General features: G+C 41.0%; 1 protein-coding gene across 9 annotated transcripts in view; it reads left to right on the top strand.

The window, feature by feature from the left end:
- ARHGAP22 (Rho GTPase activating protein 22) overlaps positions 1-20730 on the top strand; it is a 153740-nt gene that overhangs the window by 11058 nt on the left and 121952 nt on the right. For 6 of the 9 annotated variants that reach the window (XM_048946109.1, XM_048946110.1, XM_048946111.1 and 3 more), the window contains exons 2-3: positions 813-936; positions 17821-18020. In XM_048946109.1, the coding sequence (XP_048802066.1) occupies positions 903-936; positions 17821-18020 (234 nt within the window). In that variant the 5' untranslated portion in view covers positions 813-902. Of the gene's footprint in view, positions 1-812; positions 937-6106; positions 6250-17820; positions 18021-20730 lie in introns of those variants that run through there. The other 3 variants (XM_048946114.1, XM_048946112.1, XM_048946113.1) reach the window with 2 other exon arrangements.

The following is a 20730-nucleotide window of genomic DNA, read 5'->3' as shown; positions in this document are numbered from 1 at the left end:
TACTACACTAGAGATAAGGATTGTCAGGAAGTGATTAGGCTATGAACAGCCTAAGGGCAGGATGTGTCAGTTGAGTTCAATTATTATCCAACTATGAATTTATAGCTTATGCATACTAATTAGCAGTATCTAACTATTTCATCAACTGTTTTTTTTTTTGTTTGCTTGTTTGTTTTGCATTCTGAACTGCGAAATTTGCCTTCTACCCAAGTTGAGGTGAAGGAGACCTTAGCAAGGAATACAAAGACTGATGAAGGATCAGTAGATATCTCTGCCTTGTACCCATCCCACCAGTGCAGGGAAGAGCTATTTTTCTTCCCTGCATTAACCGTCGTTTCTGTCAGCTCCCTGGCTCTCAACAGAACCCCTACCCAGAAGGGCTGCAGCCCGTGTGCTGCCTGAAAGCAGCTCAGAAGCAACCCAGCACGCCTCTGCCCTATTGACCAGCACAATTTGTATTTCTTCTGAGGCACCACCTTACCAGATGCGCAAGCTCTTCAGCATGTGCTTTGTGCCCTTATTTCTCCTCGCTCAGTCTGGGAGACATTCAGCTCCCGATGCTTGTCGAATCGAAGTGTCTGTTGAGCGCGACAGAGCGAAGATGCAGAGGGGGGGGATGCAGGATCAACGCTGCTTCCTGAAAGAGGCATATTAATAACACTGATGCACGGCCAATTAGCAGGAGGAGCCAGGTCCAGCCTTCGTGTCTACGTGCTAAAGATTTATCGGCAGTAATTACCGAGGCACTTAATGCTTAGTTTGGATGGGAATTAATTCGAGGCCAGATAAATAATGCATAACGGTTTATTTAGCTCCACGTGAAGCGTCGCCCCCGAGGCAGAGCTGGGAGTGGAGCGGCGGAGAACGGCGGGCGATGCGCGGGGCGGTGGCTGGGCGGGAGCATGCTGAGCCCCAGGATCCGGCAGGCCAGGAGAGGTGAGTCCGACAGGCGAGGGGGGAGACGCTTCCCGGGCGTCCCGCTGATCGGCGGGAGGGCTGGGGGAAATAAAGGGTAAGAGGGGAGGGACCTGTCCGCCCGAGTCGTCTGCAATGTGAGGGCAGCACAGCAGGGGTAATTCAAAAACTGAATTCCATTGTGGGACTTGATGGAGTCTTCGTACCCCCGTGGTTATTGTCGATGTTGTGTTCCTAATGCTGAAATTCTTGATAGAGGTTGGAGACAGGTGTGACAAGTTCACCTGCGGCATGTTGGAGAAGCAGTTTGTTCAATTCCTACAGGGCAGGAAGCAGAAGGGGGGGAAAGTAGATCAGTGAGAGCTGCTGGCAAAAACAAAGGAAGGAAGGAAAACCTGCCCTGGGTTTGCTGCAGCTGCTTAAAGCAATCATTCATACCTGTAAGATGTAGTGTGGTATTTGTAAAGTGACCAGGTAGAGCTGGGCACAATCAGTGCCTCTATGCTGGCTCTCCTGGAGGTGATGCTGTGGCAGGGGAAGTACTGAGTACTGTGTGATTTCCTGCTGCAGCACCAGCTCCTCGCTTGACATGGCATTTGTTGAGCATCATTGCTGTTCACAGCCTAATGGCAGTCTCAGGAGGATATCTTCCTGCCCATCAGAAACAGAACCAGATTAATGTAATTTCAGAGCTAAAGCAGATACAGTCAGAAGAGTATGTAAGGATTTGGTTTTTCTTCAGCCATGTCAGTGTAATAAAATAGTAAAGTGCCAGTGGTTCCAGCTACTGTGGTTCTGAAACAGATTCTTTCAGCAGAATATCACATCAGGTCATGTGTGTAAAAGTGATGTTTCACTCTGATTACTCCTTAATTACCGACAGCCTATTAAATAGCAGTATCTTAGATGGCTTCGGGCCATCTGGATTGTATATGTACAGTCTCACTCACAATGAATTCATATGTACTTCTATTTAAGCTGCATGATTTTCTATAAGTTCAGCAGATCTTTTGTAGGTGCTGCCACTTTGCCATTTCCCTTCGAAGGTGTGCATCATCTTCCAGACTTCAACATATATAATATCTATCTAGCATTCCTGTGTTATTAATATTGTGGTGAGGCAATTGCTAGCTCATGAGACTAAAATGGTACAGGAACTCTGGCAGGACAGGGTACACAAACTTTCAAAACTATGTGCTGTGCTTTCACATTCTTTAATTAATCAAGAAGAAAAAATATATATTGTAGTCTGTTTATGGGGCAGGTATCCTAAATTGCTGTGGATTACTGATGCTCAGGGGACAAACTGTAGTGTGCCTTTGTGATTCAATTTCAACTTATAGCAGTGTATGTTTAGTTCATTAATTGTGCAGTGGTAAGTTTATTTCTAAATGAATTTACAACTCACAGGAAGAGTTGTCTTGATACCTTTTGAAACTTAAGGAATTTTCCTACTTCTACAATGCCTTGGTGAAGCATTGGCAAGCTATTTCAGTGCTTACCAAGCAGGGCCTAGTCCTGCAAGGCTTTTCCATAGCTCTTATTCACAGCAGCTGTGAATAAAGAGTGCTGAAGATGCTGAATTACTCTTGAAGGTAAGTGTTCCATCTTGCAAGACAGATGTGAATGTAAAATGGTAGTTAATGCTCCCTGGACTCTTGGTTGTGATTGTTAATGAATATTCAGGTAGCAAAGGGTGGGTAAATAAAGTACTGAAAGGGGCTGTGAGCATCTTTTGCTGGCAGTGTGTATCAGCAAGGTCTGGAGATCTGCAAGATGCCGCTTGAGCTTTGCTTACTTCAAATTAGAGGCAAGCTGTTAGCTCTGCCAGTGAGGACAAAGTCTTGTAAGGGAGGCAGTGTGATTTCTTCAGGCAGACAGAATAAAGAGAAGGGAATGGGGAAGGATGCTCTGGATACAAACTATGGGTTCACTTGGGTGTGGTGGGTGTCAAAAATTAACTGAACCTAGAGATGCATTTGGTAAATTTATTGTGCTTGAATTGCTAAAGCAGCCACGTCTGTGTTTGCTTCGGGTTCCCTGCATCTATGCAAGTAGGTCCTGGGTTTAAGGACAAAGTCTTTTCAAAGTATTGAGTCTGGACTTCAGCCTGACATCTGGGGTGTAGATCTTAATATCGCCGAAAGGTGCAGTAGAGAACAAAGGTAATTTGCTTTACTAGAGGTAACTGTCAGTATAATGTGGAGCTTGCCATTCCATCAGCATCTATAACTCAGACGCATGCATTCAAGGGGTAGATTGTTTTCATAAGTCCTAGAAAGGCATAAAATCTCACAGACTGAAAATCTTAATGTGCCTAAATGAGCCTTCTGCAAAAGCATTCATCCTGGTTAGACCTGAATGGCTTTTGCATTATTTTTTCATATACAGTGGCTTATGTACATCAGTTGACTGAGTCCAAGATTGTGAAAGAAGTGACTGCAGTAGAAAAATCTCTTATCTTCACATTCTTTCCTGTCACTTACCATGATGCTCCACAGAAATGCTGTCCTCCAGAGGCAAGGGAACTTTTAAGTGTGCAAGAGCATGAAAAGCAACTTTCAGACTCCAGACTCCTTCTGTCTCAAGAAATGCTTTTTTTTTTTCATTTCTCCTTATGATTTGGAAAAAATGAAGCAAAGCGTTTGCTTGTTGGCTTGGAAATTCTTAATAGGTTATAACTGGGAGTTGCATTTAAATGGACAAAGAAATGTCCATTTAAAAGCCAGACTTCACAACAAGCTTGTGCATTTGTTCTTCAACAGGTGTTACGGGGTTGCCCTCTATAACAAGAAGGTTAGCCTGCTGATGTGATAGGTTCCTTGCATTATTCCTGTTTTCAGCACAGGCTGTCACAGCTGTATAGGCACAAAGAATAAACCCCTTCTCTCTGGGACTTTGTTCTCGTGAGTGCCTGACATGATGGAATTGTCTGCACTTCTGATCTAATATCTCTGTTTGGCTGCACATTCATGCATCTATTAAGACTAGAAAAGATGATGGGGCACATCTTGGCTAGCTAGCCTGCTGTGGGCAGACTTTTATTTCAGATATCCTCCAACATTCCTGTAGTAGAACGGCATTCTCATTTTTTCCTTCTCTCAAACTCATAATAATCCAACTTAAATAACAAGTGGGCTTTAGCATACTTAAAACATTTCTAATAGTGATGTAAGTAATCTTGCCAGGAGGAACTTCAGAGGGTTAAGTATTATTACACCCCTTTGGGAGTGTGCATGTGTACGAAGTAAGCTTCATGTGTCTGCAGTGAGGACTGGTAGCTTTGAATATTCAGTGGTTTTGCAATGGTGTCATATTTTTAATGGAAGTGAGGTGTTTTTTATTACAGGAGCATGAATAACCCTACACTTTAACAGCTTTTTTATGGCAGTAAGGATGCATGATTGTATGATCTGTCTGTCAATTTCCATCCTAATAATTTTGGAGCTGGTTGGCTGAATCCAAACAGATTTGAAAGCAGAAAGGTGTGTCAAAACACATTTGACTCTGATAATCTATTTTACGTCATTCCATTACTTAAGTGGCCACAACTTCACAGCTATATCTTAAAACTTCACAATTCATAATAGATTTACCTTTACACATGATACATGTCACACTTAAAAATTTACACTCTGAACTAAAGAAAGTTAAAAGCAGAACTGGGGCTTGTTTCAACTTCCCAAAGTTTAGTGTACTATAGAAAAAAATAAGGAATTTTTAAAGGAATTTTTAAGGAATTTTTTAAGGAATGAGAAAGGATTTTAAGGAATCCTTTCTTATTCAGCAGCTTTTCACTGGACATTTTCTGTCATCCAAGCACATCTAATGCCATGAGAACTCACCAGCTAAGAAGGGCTTAGATGTCTGAATGCAAACTTGCAGCCTTACTTCTTGAGCAGATGGAGGGCAACAGGTTAATAGAATTAACATACTGGTATAAAATTGGGTTTGCCTGCAGGAACTTTCTCTGTACTAGAAACTTGGAGTGGTCGGGGTCATACCTTTAGAAATTTCTTGTCTAAAGGAAATTAAATCATTAATCACTTCTTCAAGGCTGTTGTAATTACAGCAGAAGGCTTTCAGAAGTTCTAATCTAGCATTGGTTTGTCAGGCTTAAGAACAAATTTCGATGATCTTTAACACTCATGGAAAAATGACAAGGGCATTTGTAATACACTGAAAGTAATTATGTCTGTTTCTGTCAGAAGATGGTGCTTAGTCAAAATCATACTTGGCCTAGCCAGTTAGTAGTCCTTCAGTATCGCTGACATGCTTTAAGTTAAAGGGGTTAGACTTTATCTAACTATCAACAACATAGTCCCAGTAGCAGGCACAGATAGCAGGACTGTCTGTACAATGAGCAAAGATGAGGAGAGACCCAACAAGGGAATGACAGAAAGTGGTTAAAGGAGATTTCAACAAAAAGGAACAACAACAAAAAAAGCTTCAGTTTATGAACTAAAATATGGCAGAGATAAAAGGAACAGTGAAGTAAATATATTTCATAAGGGCCCAGAAGCAGCTGAACAGTCTCAAGTGCACTCTGGATTCTGTTTGCTGAGGTACCAACCCTGCAGCTTCTAGCTTTCCTCTGAGTTCTCCACAAAGAGAAAGCAATCCTGCTATCCTGTGCACAGCAGTTCAGTGTAGTATTTCTATTTTCTTCTGGTGTACATGCAGAACTGGAGATATCTAGCCCCCCATCTCCTGCCATGTTAGTGATTTCTCTACACAGGTGCCAGAGCCATAGTGCTGAGCAAGCCCTAGGCCTCAGGGACTGCCAGGTGCAGGCTCTTCAGGCTGTGCCCTCTTCAAAATTATGCTGTGCAGAGAGCTCTTGTTTCCCTGACCAGTGAAAGGCAGAAAAGGAGAACTGCTGCACTTGTAGTCCCCTTCACCAAACCACAGTTTCACAGCTGCAGCCTCTCAGCTTTGCAAAGAGGGGCTGTGGAGGACTCTGAGCTCCACTCAGCAGCTCTGCTTCGAGCTGATGTTGCATACAGCTATCCCAAGCATGTGGGAGGCCAGCACCTTGGCACCTCCAGCTTACCAGCTTACCAAACAAGTGATAACACCCAGCAACTCCTGCAACCAAAGTAATCAGCCCTGGAGCTCTGAACTCCCCCAAATGCTTCCCTTAGTTCCTGAGAGCTCACCAACACAGCTGGGAGCACACCTTCCTGCAATCACTGTGACCAGCTGCAGCTGGTGTGGGAGAGCCACCATTATAGGAGAAGCCTGGCTGCAAGGAGGAGGCATGCTGCAGCCCTTCCTTAAAAGAGCAGTCTTTTGGGACAGGAGAGGTAGTTTCGGGAGCTGTACTCCAGAGAGGTATGTGGGTGAAGGGCTAGCATGAAGTGCTGGGAAATGGGATTTCATTCATGATCCATGTTCTGTAAGCTTTTGCAGGAAGGACTCTGTGAGGTGTTGTGGGAGTCAGTTCTGCCTGTGGTGTGGATCTGGGCTTTCTCTGTTTTGGAGAAATGTGAGGTGATGTTTCTGAGTTGAGCTTAAAATACTGAAAAAATAGTACAGGGGGTGCTGAGGGATGCATCGGGGTTGGAGCCTGGTGTGATGCTCAGCAACAACTTGTGGGTGCCACAGGGGCAGAGGAAGGATTAGGCCCAAGCTGGAGAGTAGAGCTTGGGGCGTTTAACTTGGGAGACCTGTGTCTCTGCTGCATCTATATCTGGTTCAGTGATGATATGCACATACAGGTTCGTGGTTTAACTCCAGAGGGATATTTAGCTACCTGCTACTACTCAGTGGCATGTTTTATTAAGAAGGACTCAGGGTGTTCAAAGAGGTAATCCCTGTGTTGAGGTGCGCATCTCTTTCCATATGGGGTTCACAGTGTGACCTGAAGTGCTACAGCTAAAGCTTTCTGTCCTGGCCTGAAGGCTCAAGCAGGAGACCATTCTTCTCAGGAAACACCTTGAAATTCTTCAGGCTTATTAGGCACAGGTGGTCTGAATTTGAAATAATGAACCATGGTTTTGTCTTGTAAAGAAAGGGATGCTGCTGAGGGGAGACAATGTGAGGCGGAAATTAAATATTAAAACTGAAAAAGTCATATCCTAAATTAGTTGTAAAACATCTGTTGGGTGAGTGCAGTGTGGCAAAGAGCACACTTAGCATTAAAAAAAAAAGCTAGTACCTCCCTCCTGAGAGGGCTGTCACCTGCTACTTCTAGTGCTTATGTAAACGTATTTCTTAATTGCAAGGCCTCATGGTAACTACAAGGCAAGCATGGTAGTACAAACAGTACTTGCTTTTTTCAGTTCTGTATATTAGGCAAAGGTAATTTGAGGCAATGATGTAGGTCCTCCCACACTCTGGTGGTGGGGAAGCCCCTTAACAAGTCTACAGTAAGGGCCATCTGGTAAGCGGGAGGAGGAAAGGATCCTTGCCTAGGTCTGCATGTGTTCAGGTTTTTAAAAACTAATATGGAGGAGGAAAACTAATGCAAAGTGTCTTTTCTAATGTGTTTTCCTTCCACTGTGTGACCAAAAGAGTAAATTGACCTTAATAAAGAGCTAAAGAGAGGAGGTGAGAGCTATTCTTTGGAGGTGAAAAAAAGTTCCTTGGAGCATCTTTTCTCTTAGTGCATGTGATTAAAGTTATTTGTGCTTCAGCCAGATAATTGTCTTTTTTGAATTTGTATTGAAGTTCATAAAAACAAAAAACCAACAAATCTATGTTGTATAGGCTAAATGTCAAGGAAGCTTCATACAGTGGTTCTAAGGTGAACTGATAATGCTACAGAGGTAAAGATGGGATCATGACGACTTTGGGAGAACTGTAGGTAAAGGATTTCATACCTGAATGCATACCCCTTGTGGACTTCCAGTTTCGTAGGAACCACCTTTACCTTAATTAGGAATAGGAAGGGAAGCCATCCAAGGGTACCAGGACAGGCTGGAGAAGTGGGCCCATGAAAACCTAATGGGGTTCAATAAGGCCAAGTGCAGGGTGCTGCACTTGGGTCAGGGCAATCCCAGGTATTTATACAAACTGGGGGAAGATCTGGAGCAGCCCTGCAGAGAAGGACTTGGTGATCCTGGTAGACAAGAAGCTGGGCATAAGCCAGCAGTGTGAGCTTGCAGTCTGGAAGGCCAATTGTGTTCTGGGCTGCATTCAAAAAGGGGTGGCCAGAAAGAGGAGGGAGGTGATTGTCCCCCTCTACTCAGTTCTTGTGAGGCCCCATCTGAAGTACTGTGTCCTGTACTGGGGGCCCCAGGCCTGGAAGGACATGTAGCTCTTGGAGTGGGTCCAGAGGAGGGCCACTAAGATGATCAGAGGGCTGGAGCACCTCTCATTTCAGAAAAGGTTGAGGAAACTGAGATTGTTGGACTTGGAGAAGAGAAGGCTCTGGGAAGACTTCATTGTGGTCTTCCAGTACTTGAAGGGAGCACATAAACAGGAGGGGGAATGGCTGTTCACAAGGGTGCATAGTGATAGGACAAAGGGGAATGGTTTTGAACTGAGACAGGCCAGGTTTAGATAAGATATTAGGAGGAAGTTTTTCACACTGATGGTGATGATGCACTGGAACAGGTTCCCCAAGGAGGTTGTGGATGCCCCATCCTTGGAGGCATTCAAGGCCAGGCTGAATGTGGCTCTGGGCAGCCTGGTCTGGTGGTTGGTGACCCTGCACGTAGCAGGGGGTTGAAACTAGATGATCATTGTCGTCCTTTTTAACCCAGGCCATTCTATGACTCTAACTAGTGATATCTTGTTATAGACACAGCTGAATAATTTGAGTGAGGTACTTATGCCCAGAGTGGGATATGGTAGTAAGAATTGCTAGATTTCTATTATTGTCCCCAAAATCAGTAAACTTGTCACTAAGTCAAGCCACTGAGTTGTACAGAGAGGGAAATAGGCACTGTTTGTGCATTGAAAACAGGTGCAATGAGTGTTGAAACAGGTACACTGCACTGTTGGTATAATTCCCTAAGAAGTGTTTAGGGATTAATACTTACTCGATGTTGGGGTGAGATAAATGAGGAATATAAAGTTATGGAGGAATCTTGGGAGGCTTTACTACTGAAAGTGTCTGGGCAATGTTATTTCAGTGTTACTGCCAGTTGCCAACAAAGAAGTCCTCATGAAGTGTTTTGTATCTCTAGTTAGTATTTTTCAGTTCCAAATAATTTTGAGAGACTACATGGAACTTACAGAGTGTGACAGACAATTCTAGTTGGTTAGGGTAACAGCCATGGTGGCACCTACTGTGGTATCTCAATAATATGGACCATGTGCTTTGTGTGTCACAGGTAGCAAATATGTTATAAACACAGGTGAATGAGGAGTATATGTATAGCTTGAGCTGTTATTCTGCAGCAGACCTGTGTGCTGTATCTGTAGTGCTGAGGAGCTACAGCCTTGATTCCACAGTGCTTGGTGCTGGACAAGTTTGTGGTATGGTTTTTGCTAAAATACGAGTGTTATGATGAGAACCTTTTGTTAGCAGCTCAGTCTGCTACAAGCTTTTAAAGTCTTAAAGCCATACTCACTGGGAGGATTATCAGAGGCTTTCACTCATGGGTGTTCAACCTTTTGGTTTGCCTGGACCACCTTGAGTGAAGAGGAATTGTCTTGGGCTGCATGTATGTAAGCTGCTCTGAAAGTTGTACCTCCTATTTGACTTTGTGAAAACCAAAACAGATACAAAGAGCACAGTAACTCCGCTTGATAGAGCAAATAAATTCTCAGATAGAGAACATTATTATTCCATGTAGTCACCACGTTAGCTGTGCATTTTCACCTGTTATGAACAAGAGTCTGCATGCCATACTTGTGAAAACCTGTACCAGTGGAGTGCTAAAACATACCACTCACTGTACTCAAATTCAGTGTTCTGTCTCCATAAATGTTCGGCAAGTGTCAGTAGGGGCCATTTTTCCACGTGGAGGAATTCAATTCTGCACCTTTGTTTCACATGCGCTTGCATATCAGATGCCATTTTGTCAGACTGCCCCTCTGCTGCCATCTATTGTGCAGTGACAAAATGGTATGGAGGCATCACTTTTGGAATAGCCTTTGTAGAATATATAATATACTTAATAAATTTTGTTACTTACTGCTTTTTATTAAAGTAGTAAAAAAAAAATAAATGTAAAACCTTGTTTTTGTGAAACTAATGCATTAGTCTGGTTTGATTGAAGTGGTTGCAATTCATAGTGAGTTCTTAAGGTGCTCGTCAGAAATTTTTCAGGAAATTCTTCTTTTCCTGTGTTTCATCCTTGACAGTGGTTGTTCACAAATGTGTGTACTGCCAAAAGCAGTGACATAAGGTGTGACTGTGAAGTGAGGATATCTTTCTTTTATACAAGACTATTGAAGAGACATGATTAGGTTTTTGAGCTGAATGTCTGATTGCAACTCTATGCACACTTAGAAAAATGTATTTATGTTGAATGAAAGTCGAGTTGCAAATATACAGAAAATTGATTTTTTTTTTTTTTTTGCAGTCTTGAAATATTCTCAAATTCCTTTATTAAAACAAAAAGCACAGCTGCATTTTTTTTTTTTTTTTTTTTTTGGCCGGTCACAGGACAGCCAGTGAATCAAAATTCTTAAAATTATCTACCATATTTCAAGTTAGCCCTGCACTGTGCCTTCCTTATGCCCTGGTTTCAGCCCAGGTATGGTTAATAGTGCAGTAATGTTCAGTTGGTGCTGCGTAGCCACTGCCATGATGATGTGAGGTAGGGAGGACATTGCAGTGTGAGCTGTGCAAGGTTGTGAGAGTTGGACATCACATTATTTTCACTGGTTGTAGGGAGGACGCAATCTATTTACACAGTCTTCTGTAATCATAGAATGGCCTGGATTGAAAAGGACCTTAAAGATCATCTAGTTTCAGCCCCCATGCTGTGGGCATGGTTGCCAACCACTAGACTAGGCTGTTCAGAGCCACATCCAGATTTGCCTTGAATGCTTTCAGTGATGGGGCATCCTTCTCTGACTGATTTGTCTTACTAAAATTGTAGGGAGAGAAAAATCTGAGATCACTTCCTGGCATTCCAGGGAGTAACTGTTCCTATAGAAAGACCTGAGCTTGTTGGTGAAGTGTAGAAACGTAACGTGGGTGGATAAAAAGGAATAGGAGTGTGGGTATAGAAAGAAGGGAGTAAAACTTCACTCTTGTGGGAACAGCGAGCTGTAGCTCAGCATGTTTGCCCAAGGAGTTACAGAGCTTTGCCAGCAGTGGGATGTGAGTTAAACAGAGCTTGTCAAGTAGGCAGTTATAGCTAACCAGATGGAGATGATGAATGGTTTTCAAGAGATGCTTCCAAAGTTCCCTGTGAGCAGAGAGCTTGTGCTTGGCATTGCCATAGACTTGTAGTGCCTTTTAACAATAGGGGCATGCTTTAAAGTGACTCAGCAAATGCATATAATCTTAGTGCTCTTTTGTCCTCTGAACAGTCTGTACTGGTTCTATTGGGAATTATCACAGCATGGTGCAGACCTGAACATTAAAATGGAGTTTTGCTGGGAACAGGTTTCTGTACTTAGACTGCCTATCAGTGGTCCATAACTCATCCTTGCAATAACAAAGGGCACAGCAGGTTGAATTTGGGGTTCTGATGTACCGACTGCAGGGTTTAATTGATTACTAAGAAGAAGAGGTAAAAATATCCTACACTTTGCTTTTTTCAGAAAAAAAGGTAAGAAATAAAGTCATTGTATCTCTCTTGATAATGAAGCTGACCTGACCCTTCCATCTACTGAGATAGGTTGACATCTGTAACAAACTGGCCAGCTAGCCAGTCTCTTTCAGAACTTAAAAAATGAAGTTTGTAAGTGCTATGTGAGTGACTGGTGTTGACTTAATAGCAGGAGCTTGTGGCTCTGTAACCTTGCCTGAGAAGTACAAAGTATTGCTTCTTGTGTCACTGGCTTGACCAAGTCTATACTAAATGTCTTACTACACCAAACTTCTTCATCCGCCTATTTCTGGGAAAGGATGCCGGTGTTAACTAAGAAAAACTTGGGAGTGTGAAAGGTGAATTCTAATGGTTGTACTGTTTTTTGTGCATTCTTTTACAGAGTACATATTGCTGCACAATCAGCAGCAGGCATTGAAAGGAAAGCCTAACCATTATACTCTCAATACTGTATAATCTGTTGAAGGCTGAAGGGGCAGCAGTTAGTGTGCTAAGTGGATGATGTCTTTCTTCCTTGTACTGAGTTTTCTCTGTACAAGCTCTTAACTGACATGTCCTATTTGCATTCTTATTTGCTATTTACAGATGTGGCTGGGCTGCTAATCCATGTATGCTAAGAGTAATATATAGTATATATTACTCTTATATATAGTAATATATGTATGCTAAGAGTAATAATAAATGGGTGCAACAGCTAAGACTTAATGACTCATCATTGAAAACTTAGTTTGTAATAATGGTCTCTGTTACCAAAAGCATCTACCGTCTGTTCTATGGAGTGTATGCCTCTGTCCTCAGTCTCAACTTCTGGGCCAACAGAGAGATTTTATGGGTTGTCTTCATAGGGATGTTTATGTAAGTAAATATTTTGGATTAATGAGATGCTTTGGAAACAGATATCCACTTGCAAGGTGGTGAAATGTCATGGTTATTTTGAACGCTACTCAAGACTAATTCCTTCATGTAACTACCATCAAGCTAGTGTGTGTCTTGCCTTATTGGATTCTGATAGTGTTCTATAAATCAGTAATATAGGTGGAAAGTGGGAATATGGGAACACATTTGACAAAGAAATTGCTGAATTGAAGATGCATGCATCAGCTCTGAGCTAACTCTGGCTCTGGAAAAGCTACATAAATATAATAAATATATATTATTATTTATTATATAAGTTTGAGTGTTGTTCTGCCTGATCTAGTAAACCTTGAAAGAAGCCTGAGTTCGTGGCATTGCGGTTCTGCAGTTTTTGGTACCTGATGGTGTTATGTACACAGTGTTGTGTTGGTGTCCTAACCTGCTAGCTAGTGAGAAATCGCGCCTCCTGTTCTGCCAGGATGTGCACCTTTTAAAATTTGCTGGTATGTAAAATTTATACAACCTGATTCTTATAACTCCTTGGTATGCTTGCAGTTCCCTTCTCTTTCCCTGTTATCAAAGAACTTGGGTTACTGAACAGCGAGTTTCTTTATCATATTCTTACTGCTGGCATAACTTAACAAACCAAGTATGTGCTATGAAACATTTTACAGTGCATTTGTGGAAAGTAGGATGTCTGAGCTTTTCTATTTTATCTGAGGTTTTCAGTTGTGCCAGTTATGTCTGGGCACGTCTGGGGAGATGCTGCAGTCCCAGGTGGATGTAATGCAGTTCTTAATTTTTCCACCACTATGATGCTGACGTTTGTGTTGTACGGGCTCTCTGTTTTATACTGGCTGATCTCTGAGCCCTTGTGGTTGGGTCTACTCACCAGACCCTGACTGCAGCCTGTCTGTTGTGCAGCTGGCGCTCTTTGGCAGGCTTTGTTTTGTTCAAGGTATGTGCAGGCTGTAGTTTGAGTCCATCTTTCTTGGAGTCCATTTTGGTGATGTGAGATTGTGTTAGGCTTCACAACAAATTGAAGAAAAGTGGTATAACATAGCACCTTGTCTTGGCCTTAGTCATGTTCTGCTTTTAGGGTACTATGTCTGAATTTAATATATGTCCTATATAAACTTAATGTATTTGCCACAAAATGTGGGCGAATGCTTGGCTGTGTAGCAACCTGATGGTTCTGTACAGATTGCTACTCTATTTGGCTTCAGGGAATAAAAAAGTCATTGCCAGTTTATTTAAACTTTTTTTCTAGTTGCCTAGGTCTGATCCCTAATCAAGCATTCTGCCTTTAATTTTTGTTGTATTTTAAGATGATGAATTCTCAAATTGTTTTGAAAATGTCTTGGATTCTTTTGTGCTGATTGGCTGTGGTATCTTAGCAATCAAATGCAAACATAGATGTATGCTAGAGACAGAAAGCAAATATGAAGGGAATAATTTCTCCCAGCTTCTTTGGAAGGAAACGCAATATCATGGTGCTAGTGCATCCTTTTTATTCAAACAGTATATTAATGAACAGGCAACATTCACTACAACTACAGTACAAGTTCTCTTCCTTTTACGACTAGTATTTTAAACAAAGACTGTATCAGAAATAATGTGGTGTCACTGTCATTAGGATGAAAGAGCACTAGAGTTAAGTGTCTGTGCTGGAGGACAGGTGGTCAATCAGAATTGATTATAATGGCTGTGCTGATTTAGTCTAGCTGCCTATGAAACTTCAAAGAACCAGAGCTTTAATTGGTATTGAATTGCATTGATTTGATGGATTTTGATGTTCCTGATTAAGTAGGTTCTCATTGGCTGTTTAAATCTGTAGTAGGAGTTCAGAGCTGTGAATAGGGAAAGGGGAGCAGAAGAGATTATTGAATGCTTTAGGCAGGATTGAACTCAGGAAATGGGGATGATGTGGATAAAAATGAACTGTAGCAGAGGAAGATATCTCTGCTTAGATGCATGTTTAAGATGTAGACAGTGGAGGTCATGAGAAAGCACTAATTTGCATATTGCTGAGATGCAGATCTGAATTGCAGAGGAACTCTTTGTAGAGAGTCCATCATGTTCTATTAATGGGAAGAGACAGACAAAAAGTAGCCTTAAATAGCTCCAAGTTGAGATGGGAATAAAGATTCCTGTCTCCATAAGGAACAGCATCTTGTCTCTGACTTGGTCAATCCACTCCTTGGGGTAATCCTTGAGTTTCACATTAAAGATATGACAATCAAGTGTAGGATTTTGGATGTGGAGCTTGTTTGGTGTATCCCAAGTGTTAACACAGCTGCTGTTGTTTGTTATCTGACTGTCTCTGCTCATAGTCCTTCTTCCCATTTCATCTAGATATGGGAACATCCATATGCCAGTGTCGCTTCCAGTTCTGCAAGGATTTTCAGTTCTGATTCTTGCTATTTAATGATGTGTCATTCCTAAAAGATGCTTGGCTTCTTGTTGGTGGGTACCAGCGATGGAACAGTGGAGGTATAGGTATACATGGTCTGTTGTAATCTTGATCTGTGGTAACTGTTCACTTCCCTGCATCTGAGCAGGTATGTCCTGCAGTTGGCATTTCAGTACTGCTGCCCTGTATTTTATGTTAGTAAATGCTAAGCAGCTTTTCCGGAGGGTGCTTGAATTCTTTTTGTGCTGATTTTCTGTATAGAGCTTTTCTGTGTGGCTGAATCAATAATCAATTTGTGAAAATGTGAAAAGTAACTCTAAACTGGAGTTACTGAAAAAGCTTTACTCAATTAAAACTCCAGAGCATGCAGAGTATTTGCTGAGTGTGAGTCGGCGTTATTGATTTGTTTTCATCTTTATGCTTTGCTATTCAGTAATTCTGTTAAATAGATGAGTGTAAGGAATACATATCCACCATTAAGAATGAGAGACTTGATGAACTGGATCGGGTTATCAGAGCAGATATTTTGATCCCAGTAATATGGGCAGAGCATGCTCCTGTGGAAACTTTCTTTTGACGTCTATACAATTGTACTCTGAAGCACACAATAAAAACATCAATGCTGGTTATTAGCTATAAATCCTTCCACAAATTTCTCCGTGATCCATGTTGTTGACTTACAGATGAGATTGCTCAGTACTTCCATAATGAAATTAACCATTACAGTCATGATTAGAAGCTCTAAGGAAATGGAAAGCTAAGATAACATGAAGAATTAACAACCATTGCAATTGACTAATATGTGATGCTGCTTAAAATAAACATGAGGGTATATGTCCTCCATATGGCTGATTGTGAAAGCATTAATTCTTCCCTTTAATAAATGCTACTAGGGAAGGCTGTGGAAAATAATGCCAAAGGGTATATGAGAGAAGAGGGATGTATCAAAGCTTGATGGTATCTTTTTATTGGGTATGTGTGTGTGTGTATAATAAAATAAAGGTAGTTTCCAGTTAAAATTACCTTCTGTTGGTGGGGGAAGGGAAGGAAAGAGTTTGTCTAACTATACAAGTTTAAAATAAATAAATAAATAAAAAATAAATAAAAAAATAAAAAAAAAATTGGAAGGTGCTGGGAATTGCAGACTTGGTCTGCTTACATGCGTTAGAATAGAGGTGACTGAGATACTGGAGTGTTTTTCTTTTTTGTATTATCAGAGTAATTGGTTAGGTTAATAGCTAAGATGTTGTCTGAGGCGCAGAGTTCCAATTTCAAAGGCACATTCTTCGAATAAGGTATGTAACTTGAACGTGGAAAGGAGTCTGGGACTGTCAATAGGCACAAATGACAGCTGGGTCCTTGTAGAATGTGGCCTGAGCAGAGGAAGAGGTTTTTCCTTCAGGATAATCCATATATATCTCTGCAATAGATATTTAAAAGTTTGAAAAGTCTCTTTTCTTACTGCACGTATACAAAACAACTTTGTGTTGGAGGTGATAAAAGATAAGAGGTAAAGTTGTCAGTGGTAATTTAGTAATCTTCTTCTAGAGGGCACTGTGCTTCCAGAAAGATCTAGGAAGGCATGAAGATGTTGGGCAGCTTTGTGGAGGACAAGAGGTTCTTTGTGTTTTGCTGGAATGAAGACTTCTTCCTGTTAGAGCTCAGACTACAGGGAGTAAATCTTGAGAATAAGCCTGGATACATTATAGCATGATTTTAAGTGAATTCTATATTGAGGTTGTTTGCTTTGGGTGTGTAAAAGTAGTGATTGAGCAATACTAGGTTTCTTTAGTGTACACTGTGTTTGCTGATAGACTTCACTAGCATGAAACTGGGGTTCAGATTAAATTCAGCAAATTGTTTAAGCCAAAATAAGGGAAAGATAATCTGAAAAAGCTATAACACTATTAAATAGTTCTTATCTCAACTTTTTAATCATTTCTTAAGAGTGAGACTGAAAAGAACTTGAAGCAGGAAACAGTTATAGGTTGAATCCTGATTTTTTTTATTTTTATTTTTTCCTTAACTGAGGCTCAAGACAAAGCCTATTATAGTTTTCTTGAAAGTATTAGGGAGTTGTAAGTTGTGCTGTAAATCCACTGTATGTAGGCAATGTAAAGGAACAGGATCACATTTGTAGTAATGAAGAGAAATGCCCTGGGATAATAAATAACTTATAATAAAATACTTCATGAATCCGAAGGAAATAGACTTAAGGGATCATATAACTTCTATATCCTAGAGGACTGGCTTGCAATATATAATCAATATGCACTGGCTTTATATGCCCCAAACTTCAGTATTTTTAATATAGGCACATGGGATGAAAAAAGAGGGAAAGGGCAGTAGGCTTTTCTTCTTCTGAATCCTTTCCTAAGATTTACTTTTCACTCTGTTTTGACTCTTTTATTTACATTGTGCTTTTCTGCTTTAAGGTCAGAGACTGGGAGTCTGAGGTGATTTTAATCACTCTGGATAGCTACGTTATCTATATGTGACTATTATTTTCTAAGTTCTTCTGTGTTCTGAATTTCTTGTGGCAGCTCTTTTCACTGCCTAGCCACTTTGGTAAGTAACTGTGTATGGGATGAGAATATATTGTTTTTCCCCTCTCTTCTGTCACCCTTACTGGGTAAATGTTGCTTTTGGAGAGACCAGTCTGTTGCTCTGACGTAGAGCTGGAGGCAAGTGATGATTTTCTATGAAGAAAGGAGTAGTGTGAGCAGTGAGCCTTGGTGTGGAGTTATTGTGCCTCTTAGATTGCTATGGTGAGTAGTGTCAAAAGGTTATTTATTCTGTTTCATTGTCATGAACTTCAAAATACACCTTGAAAGTAAATATATGTTGAAAGAAGAATGCACACAGTGGTCTGTTCTTGCCTGAGAAGAAGGCATGGAGCAGATTAGCTTCTGTCTCTTATCCTTAATTCACTGTTTTACTTTGCAAACTCTTTTTCAGCCCGATCAAAGAGTTTGGTGATGGGTGAGCAGATTGGGCCTCCATCCAGACCTTCTTCTCCTAGCCCTCAAGAACGTGTGGTGAAATGTGGCTGGCTGAAGAAACAGAGGAGCATTATGAAGAACTGGCAGCAGCGGTGGTTTGTGCTGCGTGGAAACCAACTCTTCTATTATAAAGACGAAGAGGAAACTAAACCTCAGGTATAACTATTTTTTAATTACTATTTTAGAACAGTAGGGCATATTGCTTGTGACTTCTGTACAGGTCACTGTTTAGACTGAGAGCTCTCTTCAGTTGCTGTGAGCACTGTGAATACTCAAAGGAAGAGATGTTTCAAAGAGCCTTAGCTAACATGCAGGCAAGTAGTAGAGCTTGGGAGAACATGTTCCCTGGTTTAATTATGTTTCCAGTCAGTTCTGTGGCTTTCCTCATAAAGAAATCTAGTTGCAGAAAACTCATTGCCTGAAATCACAGTAATGTCAGTGCCATTTGATGTATATACTATTTTTACTTCAGTTACCAACTCAAAATAGTCAATAATAAATGGTAGCCTCTTACTGGCTGTATGTAATAATAATAATACAAGTTTTAATTGTCAAGAGGTTCCATAACTTCTCTGGAAGTAAGGAGTCTTCTGAACTGCTGCTGTTTGTTCATGAAAAGCAAAATGTAGAGGATTTTTTTGTCCACTGAAAGTTGCTTGCTCTTCAGCTTATTTTTGTTTCCTGTATGTCTCCTGCTGCTCCCATACAACTTGTCTTAATCATATTTGAGCACTCTTCATGACTGAACAGAGCACGTTGTTCAATGTGTTTTGTCTGTCGTTCTAGGCTGTCTGATAGCTGTTTTCAGGAGCTGCAGGCCAGAAACAAGGCTTATTTCTCCAGAAAATGGCTGACATTATTGTAAATAGATAGTTCTGATGCTGTTCTGTGCAATCTGTTTTTAACAAACTTGCCTTGAACTGAATTAATGCTGTTAGTCTGAATTTGCTCATGGGAAAACTGAGATGCAGAGACTATGACTTTCTCATGTTCTTATGAGAAATCCTGAGTAGGAAAACGAATCTGCATCTCCCAAGTCTAGTGCTTTAGTTACTTTGATCTTAGTGTGGGATACCTTTTCCTTGTATGTTCAGTTGAAATTAGATTTGGGATCTGGAAGGTGCTCTGTAAAACTTTTTGAAATAATTTTGCAGTTGTCCATGCCAGTAGTGTAGTCACAGGTCTTAGTGAAAGAAGTTTTATGAACGATGACTTATGTTTCAGGCAAAATGTGCCAGCCCAAGATGACTTAGGGAGAAGAGGCTTATAATTTAACCAAGAAAACTTGACTGTTGTTGTACCTGATACTGCTTTCGTAGTCTTGGTAAACTTTGTTTGAATTTCTATGGGAATAGCAAACATTGAAGGGAGTGCTGGGTTTAACAGAAGACTATTGAAAGAGTGAAATGCTCCTCCTTAGAAGGTTTTGCACTGTCCTCTGAATTGGAATGTATGATCTGTTTTCCTATAGGTGCAATGCCTTACATTCCAAGTTTTTGTTTTTGATCTGCAGGGAAGAGATGGGCTGGATTCAATTGCTTTGCAAACTTAGACCTTATCCAGAAAATGGGAAAGTATGCCAATTTAATGGAATTGAATGTTCACTAATTTACAATGGCTGCATTGTTGCAAACCTCTCAGTACAATAAATGTTTTAATTTAATCTTCTAAATATTCCAGCTTTTGGCAAGCCTATGAATGTGAATACTGTCCTGTAATTCAGTTTGAGAATGAAATATATTTTATGAGAAACCATTCAGTTGTTCAGCCTTCTATGGCTTTGATTCACCTAAGCCAGTTCTCTATTGAAACAGTTTTCACATGGATGCTTTTTCATTATCCTGTTCTGACCTCCAAATCTTAATATAGTCATCTGTGTGACTAGAATTTGACAGGAAGAGCTATGGAGCTCCAGATTGCTGAGGTGAGAGTGAAAAACCTTGCTTAGTTTGCTGAGACTTGTTATCTCTCAATTCATTGCTAAGCAGAAAAAGGTGAGCCAGCTGCTTAGGGCTAGCCTGTGTGGGTAGAGCGTATGGGTTTTGTTGTATGCCAGCATACAGGACTTGAGAGTGGGCTGAGTTTTAGTGTGTTGTATATAAGCCTGGGAGTTATTGCTGTTCTATGCAAATTGTGAGGGGAAAGAATCTAGGCAAAGCTTTGTGCTGTTTGACTTGGAGTGTGTGTCTAACAGCAAAAACTAGTCAGCGGGCTGGGGAAAAATTTTTGACTTGTTTCAATACAGGCGAGTGTGAGTGAATGTGGACTTATTTCTTAAATTTTGCTGACTCAGAAACATCATGGTGCAGTGATACCGTGACATACTATTGGCAGAGCTCAAGGGCTGAAGCTCATGTTGGATCTCTCCCATACTGGTCCATCCACTTCATCATGATATGGCTTGTATTGTTTCTGCTGTGAGCCAGTTGGACATGTCAGTGGTATGCTTGGGAACCTCATGTTTTTCTTTCTCTCTACCATCACAGTCTCCTGGTTTTGCAGTTGATGAGCACAGGCAGGAGTATGCAAGTGTGAGATATCTACTGCAGAACAAAGAGCTCCTGAGCCCAGCCTCCCTATCTGGCAGAAGCTGTTCATTAATGCTATATATTCTCCTTTGTACTTAGCTCCTGCAACTGGGGGATACTTTTATGGCTCCTTCTATCTCCTGATGATTGAGATGGGATCCTTATCTTCCTACATGTGGCAGACAATCTGACATGCATCTCAACTCCCCTGAAGTTCATAATAGCAGTTTCTACTCTTCTTTAACAGTTCTATGAATATGAAAGCCTTGATCTGGACAAGTTACTATTGTACCTCCAAAAAACTTCAAAAATCTATATGCTCGTGTTGTACAAGTAGC

This window comes from Lagopus muta, chromosome 5 (assembly GCF_023343835.1).
Source record: "Lagopus muta isolate bLagMut1 chromosome 5, bLagMut1 primary, whole genome shotgun sequence".
In the NCBI taxonomy this organism is placed as follows: Eukaryota; Metazoa; Chordata; class Aves; order Galliformes; family Phasianidae; genus Lagopus; species Lagopus muta.
Note: the sequence above shows the minus strand (reverse complement) of the source record. Positions and strands in the feature narration are given on the sequence as shown.